Source organism: Erinaceus europaeus, chromosome 9, assembly GCF_950295315.1.
Source record: "Erinaceus europaeus chromosome 9, mEriEur2.1, whole genome shotgun sequence".
Lineage (NCBI taxonomy): Eukaryota > Metazoa > Chordata > Mammalia > Eulipotyphla > Erinaceidae > Erinaceus > Erinaceus europaeus.
The window spans coordinates 80,650,991-80,666,764 of record NC_080170.1 but is presented as its reverse complement, the minus strand read 5'-3'; the positions used below and the strand labels follow the sequence as shown (position 1 = coordinate 80,666,764).

General features: G+C 37.3%; 2 protein-coding genes across 2 annotated transcripts in view; one reads left to right on the top strand and one right to left on the bottom strand.

The window, feature by feature from the left end:
* The window catches only part of EAF2 (ELL associated factor 2), a 114,088-nt gene that overhangs the window by 49,867 nt on the left and 48,447 nt on the right, over nucleotides 1-15,774 (top strand). The gene's annotated exons all lie outside the window — the stretch shown is intronic.
* The window catches only part of IQCB1 (IQ motif containing B1), a 59,888-nt gene that overhangs the window by 41,887 nt on the left and 2,227 nt on the right, over nucleotides 1-15,774 (bottom strand). The window contains exons 2-4 of the mRNA XM_060198286.1: nucleotides 11,936-12,047; nucleotides 11,568-11,730; nucleotides 8,452-8,581 (exon numbers count right to left, since the gene is read on the bottom strand). Coding sequence (XP_060054269.1) covers nucleotides 8,452-8,581; nucleotides 11,568-11,730; nucleotides 11,936-12,035 — 393 coding nt within the window. The 5' untranslated portion in view covers nucleotides 12,036-12,047. The remainder of the gene's footprint in view (nucleotides 1-8,451; nucleotides 8,582-11,567; nucleotides 11,731-11,935; nucleotides 12,048-15,774) is intronic.

Sequence of the window (15,774 nt, the reverse complement as noted above, 5' to 3'; positions counted from 1 at the left end):
ACATTCACAATTTTAACATTTACTAAAAAATAGCAGTAGTGAAAAGCTGTATGTGGGTGACCATCCATGTTCTGAAAATCTATACTACAGCATAAAATTAATGTTTTTAACTGTAAAAATATCAGATAGTCTTCACAACAACAGTATATTCTTTCTTTTTTTAAAAAAAGATTTTATTTGTTTATTGATGAGAAAGACAGGAGGACAGAGGGAAAGAACCAGACATCACTTTTGTACACGTGCTGCCAGGTATTGAACTCAGGACCTCCTGCTTGAGATTCCAATGCTTTATCAACTGCACCACCTCCTGGACCACAAGTATATTCTTTCTATTACAGTACAGGATTAGATAGGTGTTTAAGATGTGCAAACTTAAATATAATAATAAAAAAGTCACATTAGCTCAAGGTTTCTTTAGTTAGTAAACTATTGCCACTTTCACCAAAACAAATAGCAGAAAAGACAAGGTAGCTCTCATCATTGTAGATTTCAAATGACAGTGTTCCATTTTTTTTTAAATTTGATTTTTAGCTGGGGGCCGGGCAGTGGAGTACCTGGTTAAGTATATGTATCACTCGCTACCTAAACACCAGTTAAAAAGAAGAAAAAAAAAGTCTGTATAAAATACATAGAAGAACATATCCGTGAAGCATTTCACGACATTAACACTAAAGATGTATTTAGAGACTTCAACCCATGGGCAAGGGAAACAAAACCAAGATTGAACAAATAGGACTATATCAAATTAAAAAGCTTCTATACATCAAAAGAAAACTCTGTAACAATAAACAGGAAACCTAGCAACTGGGAGAACATATTTGCACACCATACTACAGACAAGTGGTTGATAATAAATATATATAAAGAACTCATGGGCTGGGTGGTGGCGCAACTGGTTAAGCACACATGTTGCAATGTGCAAGGACATGGGTTCAAGCCTCCATTCCTCACCTGAATGGAGAAGGTTTTGCAAATGGTGAAGCAGGTCTGGAGATGTCTCTCTGTCTCTTTGCCATCTTTATTGCTCCCTTCCCTATTTCTGGCTGTCTCTATCCAATAAATAAATAAAGATTAAAAAAAAAGAAATACTTCTCAAATTATTAAAAAGAAGGAAAGAAACTCATACAGCTCAACAAAAAGAAAAAGAACAACCCAGTAAAAAAAGTGGACAGACTGCATGCTTCTCCCAATTCATACCACTTGATACTGCATCTACTGATCCCAACCCAATCAATGCAACCAGTACCACCTAGGCATGTTTCACTTCAGACTGCATCCAGAGATGACAGGTGTGGAAATGTCAACTCTCCAGCTTCATTACTCTGGTGAAACCTTTCCTAGCTCATAGGACTCCTTAACTCATTTCGGGTGGTATACTTCTTAAACAAACCTCAAAACCCAGATATAGACCAGGGTCCATGAGATAGGGCGTATGTACATGTATCCATAAATTGGGAGGAACATATACCTTAAAGAAAAAGTACACAGTAGTTTGCAGTGAGTCAATAAATGTAGCAAGCAGGCAGAAAGACCTAAAAAGACACCATAAAGTACCTAATCAAATAGTTTCTACTTAGAACTAGACACCCTACTCACCTACTTCTTATTGCATGTTCCTCAATCACTCCAAAGCTAACTTTGTCAAAATAAGTACTACCAAAGCTGAATAAGGGCAAGTGACTGGCATTCTTTAATGACTCTTTAATCACTATCAGACCATCCTATCACCTGGGGCCCTAGTCAGGGAGTCCTGGGATTCCCACACAGACATGATGGGCCTAGACTTCTAACAGATCCCTTTCTCCACTGGTCATCTCCATCAGGAACAACATAACTGACCCCTCTGTGGGCCCCTATCACACCTGGACCTCAATGTGGATCAACAAAGGTGGGGAGTGTTTCATTCTCTGAAGGGAGGTTGGATAACATACTCTGCCTGTCACCCAAGGATGATGGGTCCTGAAATTGGTGCAGCCTGGAATGTTCCTAGCTGTGACCACGGAATGTGAACTCAGGACTACATGGATATAGAGGTTACAATGGCTCCTGTGTTGAATATGGGCCCTAAATCAAATCGATGGGGTTTATAGTTAACAATATTTATATACTTTCCCCATATTTGGGAGCTGCTCTCTTCCCTGATCCAGCTTTCTAGTCCTTTTTCCAACTATGACACCATCTCCCCAGACAATAACTTAGGTCACCTGCATATTAGATGTCAGGCTAAGGAAAAATTAGTAGGGTCATGGACCCCTTAGATTATACCTAAAATAGACCTACTAGCTTTTTCCAAAAGGGAGACCCCAAATCTTCATCTGCAATATTCCAGCCTTTAGGTTCATAAGTTGTCAACAATTTGTTCTGCTTTCTATCTTAACTCTTTTTCAGCCACCAGGTTCCAGATGCTACCATGATGTCAACCTGACTTCGCTGGGCAGATGACCCCACCAGTGTGTCCTGGAGCCCCGCTTCCCCAGATCCCTACCCCACTAGGGAAAGAGAGAGGCAGACTGGGAGTATGCATCGACCTGTCAACACCCATGTTCATCAAGGAAGCAATTATAGAAGCCAAACCTCCCACCTTCTTCACACCATATTGATCCTGGGTCCATACTCCCAGAGGGATAAAGAATGGGAAAGCTATCAGGGGAGATGATGAGATACAGAGTTCTGGTGGTGGGAATTGTGTGGAGTTATGCCACTCTTATCCTATAGTCTTGTCAGTATTTCCATTTTATAAATTAAAAAAAATAATGCTACTAAAAAAAAGTGGGTAGAAGATATGAATAGACAGTTCTCTAAAGAAGAGATACACATGGCCCACAGACATATGTGGAAATGCTCTAATTGTCTCATTACCAGAGAAATGCAAATTAAAATCACACTGAGATACCACCTCACTCCAGTGAGAATGGCCTTCATCAACAAAACAGGAGAGGATGACTATTGGAAAGGATGTGGGGAGAGAGGAATTCTATTACACTGCTGGTGAGAATGTAAATTGACACAACAACTATGGAAAACAGTATGGAGAATCCTTAAATACTGATGGAAAATACCTTACGATTCAGCAATTCCACTCCTAGGCATTTATCCAAAAGAGATAACACTAATTTAGGGAGATATATGTACCTCCATGTTCATAGCTGCACTATTCACAATAGTCAAAATTTGGAATCAACTGAAATGACCTTCAACAAATGACTGGATAAAAAAAAGTTATGGGACATATACTCAATGGAGTGCTACACAGGAATAAAAAAGAGAGAGTTTTATGTCCTTTGAGATAAAATGAATGGAAATTGAGAACATTATGCTTAGTGAAGTCAAGGAAGTAAAGGAAAACCACAGGATGATTTCATTTGTACGTGGAATTTAGAGAAATGAACACATATACTTGAAAGAAACAAATAAACTAAATATAACCCATATTTAGACTGTGGAAAGTTATAGTGGTTACCTAGTGGGTGGGGGTGGGCACAGACTTTCGGTGGTGGGAAAGGTGTGAAATTATAATCCTATTCATTTCTATTATCATAAATCACTATTAATGTGACATATAAGAGGGGAAACAGATGTAATACTTCAAGTTCACTAACTGCCTAAAATACAAAGATGATACCACTAAAGGGCACAAAGCAAAGTGAGGTCTAGTATATTACTATAGGTACTAACCATTGGATTATCATAGAAAACAAACCCCTAACTTGGCTTTAATAATAATTATTCCTATTCTAAGCTATTTCTAAGACTATAAAAAGCCCCTTGCATTCTCTTTAAGATCCTCATTTCTCCTATTCCTTGAGCCTCTAGAACTATGCCCATACTTCTCGATATTGATACAGAGCCTGAGGTGTCAACCTCACAACTCTTCAAACCTGGTGAGATCTTCCCTAACACATGGGACTACTTATATCCACTTTACATGGTACATTATCTAACAAAGTTACAGATATGGGGTAACATTTAGGGTACTGGGTACTGGTGTACATGTAGCCATAAGCTATGGGCAATTATATGACTCAAATTAATAGTATTCAATAGTCCTTGATGATTAGATTTAGACCTAATAAACCTGGACTCCTAGTTCTAGTGCCTAAAGAAAGCACTGTCAATTCTTTAATTGATTAGACTTACACCAAATTAGCTTAGGAATCTAACAGGAAGGCCCAAAGAAGACAGAGCCTGAAAAACTAATTCTGGGCGGAACAAATGACACTCAGTGCCAAATTCCATCAAATAAGAAATTACAGAAGCCAGAACTCATACCTTCTGCACCCTATAAACAACTTTGATCCATACTCCCAGTGGGGGAGAATTGACAGGAGGCAGAGGATAAAAGGGCGCTGCATTCCAGCTCCATCAAGTCCCAGAGAGAGAGGATGAAAAGTAAAGAGATACTTGGATGTAATATTAGGGTTATGTGTGGCTTGGAGGGGAAGAGAGGATTGGACCTGGAAGAAAAAGGGGTCAATATATACAAAGGTAGACAGACAATTGTAGAGATGACAGTTAACCCATATCTGCAATCTTGGGAGAACCGTGGTCATTTGCAATGGAGAAGCTTGGGATTCAGAGCTCTGGTGGCAGAAATGGTGTGGAATTATAGCCCTGTTGACATGTAATTTTGTAAATCAATATTGTATCACTAATAAAACTGTCTGATTGGGACTTCCATAAGTAAACAGAATAAATTTAGTTCTCATTTTTTTTTATTTACAGTGCAATCATTGACATATGCTTACAATTTCATTATGCAATAGGCCCCCAAAAGTTTTCTTCCTATCCTCCCTCCCTCTTCCTCCCCAAAGTCCTTGAGCAATACACCATGTCCAGTCCATGTTTTACTTTCTGTTCTCCCTCCCCATTCCTTCTAGTTCTCATTTTTATCCTCATTTTGATTTTGTATTATGTTCAAATGGACTAATTTCTGATATATTCATATATATATATATATGAATCTTTTTCACTTTCATTTAAAGTAACACCACATAACAAAGTTCAGGTGTGCATCATAATTTTATCTCTATGGAAATATAATAATGAATTGGAAAGTATTGTAAATATATTAAAGGACTTTATTAATAGTTGCTGTTACCCTTGAAGTAATAATAAAAGTGATTTGAAAAAAATATGAGACTTTCAAAATGGTCTGAGCTAATCATGAGATAGAAATCATTTTACTAAGGAGAAAATTGAGGTATAGTGACATCAAGGAAAATCACCTATCAACTCAGAATTAGTCTGAAAAAAAAAATCCCAACACAATTTTCCCATTGTTCATACAGGATTATTTGATCTGAATATAGCAAATATGCAAATGTGTATGTAGCTACTAGTATCCCTCAAAATGCCAGTGTTGATGATACAAGTGGAATTTGTGGCTTAATATTGATATATAAAGAGCATATGTTCTTTTTTCAATATTTATTTATTTATTCCCTTTTGTTGCCCTTGTTTTTTATTGTTGTAGTTATTATTGCTGTTGTCATTGTTGGGTAGGACAGAGGGGAAGGAAAGACAGAGAGGGGGAGAGAAAGATAGACACCTGCAGACCTGCTTCAGCACTTATGAAGTGACTCCCCTACAGGTGGGGAGCTGGAGGCTCGAACCAGGGTTCTTACCCTGGTCCTTGCGCTTTGTGCCACCTGCACTTAACCCACTGCGCTACAGCCCAACTCCCAAAGAGCATGTGATCTATTACTAGTTTATATCCTCTCCAACCATCCTTCTTATACTCAGGCCACTATGTTCTCCATACTGTTGTTTTATACAATGGTACTTATATATTTTAATTTGTTTTATAAATATGGAAATATTGTACAGAAACACCTTCGATTTTCTATAAGGAATATGCACATCATTTTAACATTTAATCTATTAAGCATGCAGCATGATTTAAAGGTGTGGTCAGTGATTAATTTTTTTTCCAGATTGCTAGTACTTTTCCCAAAACCTCCTACAAGAGAGTTTAATTTATTTTTGGAGAAGTTGAGAAGACAAAGGGACTCTTTTTTTTTTTTTTTTTTTTTAGGATTGTACATAAACACCACTCCCACCACCAAAAGACTGTATCCCATCCCCACCACCCACCACCGCCCCCCCCACCCCCTGCCGAAGAGAAGACAAAGGGACTCTTATTACACTGCTAGTAGGAATGCAAACTGGTGTATCTCCTTTGCAAGTCTGTATGGACAGTCCTTAAATAAGTAAAATGGAATTACTTTATGATCCAGCAATATGACTCTTTGGTATTTATCCAAAGAACTTGCAAACACTAATTTGAAAGTACATATGCCCCATGTTCATAGCTGCACTATTCACAATAGCCAAAGAGTGGAAGCAGCCTAAATGCCCACTGACAGATGACTGGATAAATAAGTTTAGAATATATACTCCATAGGATACTACTTAAATCAAAGAAGATGATATTGTGGCCTTTGGGACAAATAGATGGAGGTGATTATGCTAAGTAACGTAAGTAAAGAGATGAAAGACAACTACTAGATGGTTTCATTCACATGTGAAATGTAGAGACTGATATGCACGAACTTGCCAAAAACAAAACAAAACAAAACAAAAAGACAGAAGCAAATAGTTTCTAAGATTTTGTAAGAACTATGGTGGTAATCTTTGACAGGTGGGAATATGGAGACACAGAACTTTGGTGGTAGATGTGGTATAGAACTATACAATGTAATCTTACAATTTTGCAACCTACTAAATGACTAAATAAATAAATTTTACTAATTTGTGTGCATTCGCACCACTTCCTTTTATTAAGTTCCCTCAAATCTTCCAAGATTTCTTATTTTAATTTTTTTTGCTTCCAGGGTTATCACTGGGGCTCAGTGCCTACACTTCAATTCCACTGTTCTTGACAGCCGTCCCCCCCCCGCCCCATTTTATCACCACTGTTATCATTGCTGTTATTGTGTTAGGACAGAGAGAAATCAAGAGAAGAAGGGAAGACATAGAGGGGGAGAGAAAGACACCTGCAGACCTACTTCACTGCTTGTGAACCACCCCCCACCCCTCTGAAGATAGGGCTTTTTTTGTGTGTAGGCAAACTACTGATATCTGTATATTATTTTGTGTCTAGCAATAAGTCTTTTTTTAATATTTATTTATTCCCTTCTGTTGCCCTTGTTTTATTGTTGTAGTTACTGATGCCATTGTTGAATAGGACAGAAAGAAATGGAAAGAGAAGAGGAAGACAGAGAGGGGGAGAGTTAGATACCTGTAGACCTGCTTCACTGCTTGTGAAGCGACTCCCCTGCACTAAAGTCTTAAAAAAAAAAAAAAAGGAATATTCTCATCTAGATTTTGCCTGGGGATACTTTCAGTGCAACACTGTCTATTCCTTATATACTCAAATTATCTCAAATGGAACTTAAAATCCCATGGTGATTTAGTTACTTCTCTTTATAGTTCACAAAGAGGTAAAGAAATAGCTAACTTGGAATAGTGTGCTGCTTTGTCATGTGCAACCAGGATTTGAGCCCACTCCCCATCACACTGAAGGAAGCTTTGGTGCTATGGTCTCTTTCACTCTCTATCTTATCAAAATAAAAAATAAATAAAAAGAATAGAAAAAAACCTCCAAGGTATAATTCACTAACACCACGAATCCACTCAATCTCTGCATTAACAGTAGGTCCAAATTTATGCACAGCCAAGAATTATCTGAGGTAAAGGAGTTTCAGTCTTATATATTTACCATTCCTAATAAATACTATAACTAAATCAATCTGGTTTGCATTCATAGAAGACAAGAAACAAAAACTGCAGGGTATACAGGTAGTCCCTGCATTTGTGTGGTAACATATTAAATAAAATATGTGCTTATTAAAATCTCTATGTGGTCCTGAGTTTCAGTTAACCAGGCACTGTGCAAATTAAGGATATTTGTAATGAAATATTCACTAAGACAAAACACACAAGTCAAAAAATAAGTATAAAATTTTTCTAACGATTAAAATGATCTAGCACAATTCACTCAGGAAATATCTGTTGGATTCAAACAAGCTCCCTATTTACACCGAAAATTTTTTACTAGAGAAGATCTGAAAGAGTGAACAAATTTTATCATTATTCTTCCTTACCACTGAAGCTAATGAGAAAAGCCTTGGGCCTAGAGAACAATAGTTTCCTCTATTGTTAGTTTAAATAAAAAGCATGCTTTAGGAAAACATTATGGAAATAAGTATCTATGGATGCTACTCAAAGTTCAGTAGTAAGGCAGAGCCTTAAAACACCACATAATGTATTTCAGCTAGCACTTCAATGCTTTCAAATGTAAAGTGTTTTGCTGTTATTTTTTAATTTTTAAAGTGTTTAAATCTATTACTCTAACTGTACATTCAGCCAAAGCCTACGTACTGGAAAAACACTTCGGAACATCTCAAGAGTGAAACTTTTGACTGTAAAGCATAAAAAAAGCACATATACCTTAGCTGCATTGATAAAGTATGTCTGCAATCGCCTCCCCAAAATCAGAAAATTTTCTGCAGCTGATGGAAGTAATTCATTGTAAAATTCCTCTGCATCTTCTCCTGGCTCCAGACCCACACAGCAATGGCTGCAATAAAATCACAAATTTGTGACTTAGTGGGTGTTAATTACAAATTTCAGTTGAATGCTATAGACACATCTCAGTGAGAATTTTCAGTATTTTTTTAATTGACCAAAATGATAAAGAACTTTTGCTGGTAAATTAGCTTAACAGCTTTCTAGAAAAGCATGCAGTGGTGGGAGAGGTTGGGGCAGTATAGTAGGTAGAGGACAGAACTTTCTTGCATGGGTTCCTAAGATTCCATACCTGACACTGCATATCTGGTCGGTGTCTCTCTCTCTCTCTCTCTCTCTCCCTTCCTCCCTCCCTCCCTCTCTCCCTCCAGGAAGCAACCCTCCTGCATGTGGGGAGCCAAGGGCTCAAAGCTAGATCCTTAGTCGGGTCCTTGCACTTCGTACTATGTGCACTTAACCTGGTACGCCACTGCCCGGCCCCATATGTGGTTTCTCTTTCAAAAAAATAAGAAAGCATACGGCCATGTGGTGGTGTACCTGGAAAAGCATACATGCTATAATGTACAAGGACAGAGTTTCAGCCCCTGGTCCCCACCTTCATGGGAGGAATTTCATGAGCTATGGAGCAGTGCTACAGGTATATTTCCTTCTCTCTCCCTCCATCTCCCCACTCCCTCTTGATTTCTCTATCCAATAAATAAAATTAACATGCTCTCTCTCTTTTTAAAAGTAAATAGTGGTCTGGCATTTGCCATGTATTTAGATCTAGGTCTTTATAATCTAAATGTAAGCTTTCAGAAACAAAATGCTGTTGGCTTACCATAAAGAGAAATAAGAGAAGTTTTCAGTACAAACACTCAAAAAGCAATAGAATATTCTACTGGTCTAATTCAAGAATAACATTTTATTAACTGATACACTTTAGATATCTCAGAGTTGGATAAAACAACAGCAGCAGCAACAAAAACCCAAGGTAGGATTAGTATACAAGTATTATTTATTAGTACTATTATACAAATTAGGAAATTAGATACTAAGTTTGTGCCAATTCTACATTTCAAAAGATCTTTCCTAAAATCTGCAAAACATGACTGTACATTCTTTACATCAGATGAGGAGAAAGCAAAGGTCTAACTCACTATTGTGTTATTTAACATGCTTGATTAACCTTCATGTTGGCTACATATTAGTAGTAATGATAAGATTGAATAGTATCATTTCATAGGTCCTATGTTTTTAATTTCTTTTTTTTCATATACTCTTTTTTATCTTTATTTATTTATTTGGATAGAGACAGCCAGAAATTAGAGGGAAGGAGTGATAGAGAGGGAGAGAGAGAGACACCTGCAGCACTGCTTCACCACTTGTGAAGCTTTCCCCCTGCAGGTGGGGGTTGGGGGCTCTAACCCAGTTCCTTGTGCACTGTAACCAGATGCACCACCACCCAGCACCCTATGTTTTTAATTTCTATTAGTAGGCATATAAAAGTAATTCTTCCAAAAGCATTGGTGTGTTTAAATATTGTGACTGGAAGCAAGTACTAGGGCCAGCAAAATAGTTCACTTAGAGAGTGTGCTTCTATGTCATATGCATGGTCAGGTTCAAGTACAGACCCTACTACCATTACCCAACTTCAGTAGGAACACTTTAAAAATATACCTAAAGAGAGAAAAGTTACCTATAGAAATATATCTTCTTGAAACTGTACATAGAGTGACTCCTGGGTATGAAATGAATATATTCAAAAGCCTCAATAATGAAAAACATTTGTGTAGTGTTGCCAATCCAAGAGTAGTTTCTATGTGTGTACTCTAGTAAGTAGGTACTTGTAGTAGAGATTTTTTCTTTCTTATTATTAGTGATTTAATAATAGTTTATAAAATTATAAGATTTCAGGTTATGCAAATACTGTTAAGTCACAATGACTACCCATTGAGTATGCTAAAAACCTGACTAATGTGCAACCTTTTAAGTTTTGGAGTTTTGCACATTGATTGCTAAAATTAATAAACTAATGCTCACCTATATATTTCTTTTTCCTCTTTGGTTCCTAAAGTTAATTATTGAAGAGTACCAATTTGAGAACATCAGAGGAAATTTTTTTTGTACATTCACAATATGGGGATTTCTTAATAATTTTAATTTTACCCCAGAGAGCCTAGATTAATCAATACTTTTGAGTTATATATCTCATTAAAATATCAGTTTTATTTACTTAAGCAGATAATAATTTTGAAAATTAAAAAACATTATACACATGTGTTAGTAGTGTTTTTTAACTTTATACATGGAATTTTGCTTTTGTCTAGTAATTAGGATAAGCTGTTCTGAAAGCTAAAATCCAGTTAGAAATTAATGCACACTTTCAATTACTTTAGACGTGGTCTAGATACTGAGAACTTCTACTTTATCCTACTGTCCCTCTTAAAACAAAGAGTCTGATCTTTTTTCTATTTTGAACGTGCACTAGATAAGTTAATGCTGTTTCTAAATTTTACTGACAGGATTTGGGTTAAGAAACATAAACTAGGGAGTCAGGTGGTAGCGCAGCGGGTTAAGCACATGCGGCACAAAGTGAAAGGAACGGCAGAAGGATCCCGGTTCGAGCCCCTGGCTCCCCACCTGCAGGGGAGTCGCTTCACAGGTGGTGAAGCAGGTCTACAGGTGTCTATCTTTCTCTTCCCTTCTGTCTTCACCTCCTCTCTCCATTTCTCTCTGTCCTACCTAACAATGACATCAATAACAACAATAATAACTACAACAACAATAAAAAGACAACAAGGGCAACAAAAGGGAAAATAAAATTTTTTTAAAAAGAAACATAAGCTAATATAACATGAAATTAATAGTTCCTGTACCTGATCTCCTATAGTACTTTAAGCCTTTTATTTTAGCACCTATTTTATGTTGCCTAACATAATAAATTTGCATGACCTAGGGAGGTTGCCAATGCTTAAGTGATGAATAAAAAGAAGCAAATGCATCTACTACTATTAATACACTGACAAATAACAAGCTGATTTACTATTTCATTTTACCTTAAAATCTGTGTAAGTTGGGAAATTGTTGTCCAACCACCCTGGATTCGAGAACAATCTTGACTGAGGACCAAGAGGCAATATTGAATGAGGTCATAACAATATATATCTTGTTTGATTTTCTTCAGTTCTGAGCTTCCTAATGGTGTGTTGTTTATTATTTCTAAGGCAAAAGAAAATATTTTTGCTGAGCAAGTTCAAGAGCTAGTTGTACTTTACAGGATGAATATGAACTAAAAATAAAGAAAAAAACCCTGCTTATCATAAGATATCTCTGAACAAATCAGAAACCAATGCTAAAATTGAGGCCATGATAAAACTGTTCTGCCACTTAAATAGTATTAGTCAACCATAAAAGAATTCCTTACCTTTTAACTTCAACAGTATAATGGGAACATTCTGCTCAGGACTTTTTGCAACTTCTGCTGCTAGAGATAGTATCCTTGGGTCTGTACCTGTTGGTTTCATTTCTCATGTCACCTACATTTTAAGAAAATGTGGTTATGGATCTTTTTCTTTTATTTATTTATTTTTTTTCTAAATAAATATTTATTTCTTGATTTTCATGAGAGAAAGAATAGAGAAGTGGTGACACTATGGATCACAGTTATGCTGGCAAACGCTAGACGAACAGTTATGCTAGGGATCGAACCTGGGATTTGTAGGGTCACTGGCATGCAAGTCTGCTGTGCTACTATAAACATTTTTCTTTTTTGTCTATCATATTTTTTTAAGTTTGATTATGGTGTCTTTGTCATAGTCTCACAATATTTATCTAGTCAAGAACAACAACCTTCTCCTGTGTGGCTTCTGCCTTTTGTATCATGCTTAGAAAGTTAGAAAAGGTCATAAATTGTTGGGGAAAAATGTGCATAGAAGTCATAAATTCCTGAATTTCTGATAAATGGATTAAAAAATTAATGGGGGGGCAAGTGATGGCACTCTTGGTTGAGTGCAATGTTACAATGTGCAAGGGACCTGGGCTCAAGCCCTTGGTCCCCACCTGCAAGGGGGAAGCTACATGAGTGGTGAAGCAGAGATGCAGGTGTCTCTCTGTTTTTCTCCTTCTATATCTCCCCCTTTCTCAATTTCTGGCTGTCTCTATCCAACAAATAAAGATAACAAAACAATAATAATAATAATATTAAAATAATAAAAACTAATCTGAGGCTGGGTGGTGGCACACCTAGGTAGGCAAGGGCCTGGGTTTAAGCCCTGCAGGGAGGACATTTCACAAGTGTCTCTCTCTATTCACCACCCCTGCTTCAATTTTTTTTTTTTTTTGCCTCCAAGGTTACTGCTGGGGCCCAGAGCCTGCACTACTAATCCACTGTTCCTGGAAGCCATTTTCCCCATTTTTGTTGTCCTGGATGTTGTTATTGGATAGGACAGAGAAAAGTCAAGTCGAGAGAGGAGGAGAAGACAGAAGGGGAGTGAAAGACACCTGTAGACCCGCTTCACCACTTGTGAAACAACCCCCTCCCCCACCCGCTGCAGATGGGGGGGCTCGAACCGGGATCCTTACGCCGGTTCTTGCGCTTTGCGCCATGTGCGCTTAACCCACTGCAATTTCCATCTGTCCAACCTAAATCAGAGCAGTACTTTGGTTTAAATAAATATTAAAAAAAAAAAAAACTATTCTGAAATGTCACTTGGATACATTTTAAGACTCTGTTCATTAATCTGTTTATTGCTAGCCTAGGAAAATACAGTTCTTTAAAAAAAAATTATTAATGGGGAGTCAGGCGGTAGCGCAGCGGGTTAAGCACATATGATGTGAAGCGCAAGGACCGGCTTAAGGATCCTGGTTTGAGCCCTGGCTCCCTACCTGCAGGGGAGTCACTTTACAGGCGGTGAAGCAGGTCTGAGGATGTCTATCCTTCTCTCCCCCTCTCTGTCTTCCCCTCCTCTCTACATTTCTCTGTCCTACCTACCTAACAACGACATCAATAACAATAATTACAACAACAATAAAAAAGAGGACAACAAAAGGGAAAATAAATAAATATAAAAATATATTAATGATTAAATTTACAAGATTATAAATATATAGAAAATAGAGAACTGGATTTCCCTAAGCCAGTTATATATATATATATATGTATTTTCCCTTGTTCTTCTTTAAACCACTTTTCTTACTTGTAAAAGTAGATAAGATAGAAATTGCTACACCTCAATATTCAGGATTTAGAAAAGAAAGAGAAAACAGTCTCCATGTACAGTCCTAAAGTGTAATTACACAAATTAAACGTATTTCCTACCAAAATTCCAACTACATTCTTTTCAAATATAAACATTATTGAAATTGGTCTGGAGCTGCAAAAGACTAACTAACCAAAACAATCATAAGAAAACGGGACAAAAGTCAAAGTATCATATGCATCCCAAGTTCATATTAAACTGCGAAACTATAGTGATCAAAACAGTATGAATTAGAATAAAAGTAGACAAAATATAATTGAATTAAGACTTAGAAATGAGACCGTATAATATGGGTAGTTGATCTACAACAACAAAGTCAAGAGCACAAAATACAGAAAGATAAACCTCTTAAACAAATGGTGTTGAGAAAACTGGATAGCCACATAAGGAAAAATAAACTGGGTCACTATCTCACACCATGTATATAAGTTGGCTCAAAAAAAAAAAAAAAGTTGGCTGAATATGATGCTAGACCTGATACTGAAAAAACTTAAGTGGCATGCTCCATGATACAGACTTCAGGAGTTTTCTCAACCACTGTACTCCAATAACAAGGGAAAGTAAAATAAAGGAAATCACCAGTAAACTATAAGACATTCTAGTGAATGGGAGAAAATGTTCCCACACCAAACATCAAAGGCTTAATATCCAAGATATAAAGAACTCACAAAATTCAACATAAACAACCTTATCAAAAAATGGGAAGAATTGAACAGCCACTTTACCAAAGAAATACAGGGAAATCAAGAAATGTTCACTATTACCTAGTATCAGGGAACTACAAATCAAAATTATTATGTTATACCTTGTGAGGATGGTCTGTATCGAGTAGGGCAGAGAAAAACAAGTGTCAACAAGGGTGGAAAAGGAACCCTTATACACTGTTGGGAAGGACATAAATTGGCCAGCCCCTATAGAAAACAATATAGACATTCCTAAAAATAGTAAAAATAGATCTACCATATGATACAATGCTACTATTAAATATTTATTTAGAGAACACAAAAGATATATGTTCACTGCAGCATATATATGATAGACAAGATATGGAAATAACCCAAGTGCTCAGTGACAGTGGATTTGACAAAGATTTGACCCTCAACTTGGATCAACAACGGTAGAGAATGTTCCATCCTCTGAAGGGAGGATGGACATCATACTCTATGCTACACCTGAAAAAGATGGGTTCTGATATTGAGGCAGCTTGGAATGTTCCTACTTATGACCACAGAATGTGATCTCAGATCTGCAGGGATGCAGAGGTCACATAGGCTCCTAAGCTGAATATGAGTCCCAAAATCAAATAGATGGGGTTTACAGTCAACAATATTTATACCCCTTTCCCATATTAGGGAGCTACTCTCTTCCCTGATCCACCTTTCTGTTCCTTTTGCAGCCATGATATCATCTCCCCAGACAATAACTTGGATTCACCTGTATATCAGATTTCAGGCTCAGGGGGAAAAAAAAAAAAACCTAGTATAGCCACAGGCCCTCTGGAATATAACTAAAATATGCCTACTAGCTATCTACAAAATGGAGGGCCCCCCCTTTATCTGCACTATTCCAGGCTTTAAGTTCATGATTGATCAACAATTTGTTTGGCTTTGTATGTTAACTCTCTTTTCAGCCATCAGGTTCCAGATGATAGCATGATGCCGACCAGACAACCCCCCAATGTGTCCTGGAACTCCGCTTCCCAGAGCCCTTCCCCACTAGGGAGAGAGACAGGCTGGGAGTATGGATCAACCTGTCAACGCCCATGTTCAGCAGGGAAGGAATGACAGAAGCCAGAGCTTCCACCTTCTGCATCCCACAATGACCTTGGGTCCATACTCCCTGAGGGTTAAAGTATAGGAAAGCTATTGGGGGAGGGGATGGGATATGGAGTTCTGGTGGTGGGAATTGTGTGGAGTTGTACCCCTCTTATCCTATGGTTTTGTCAATGTTTCCTTTTTATAAATAAATAAATAATAAAAAAGAGGTAGAAATCATATGCACAATG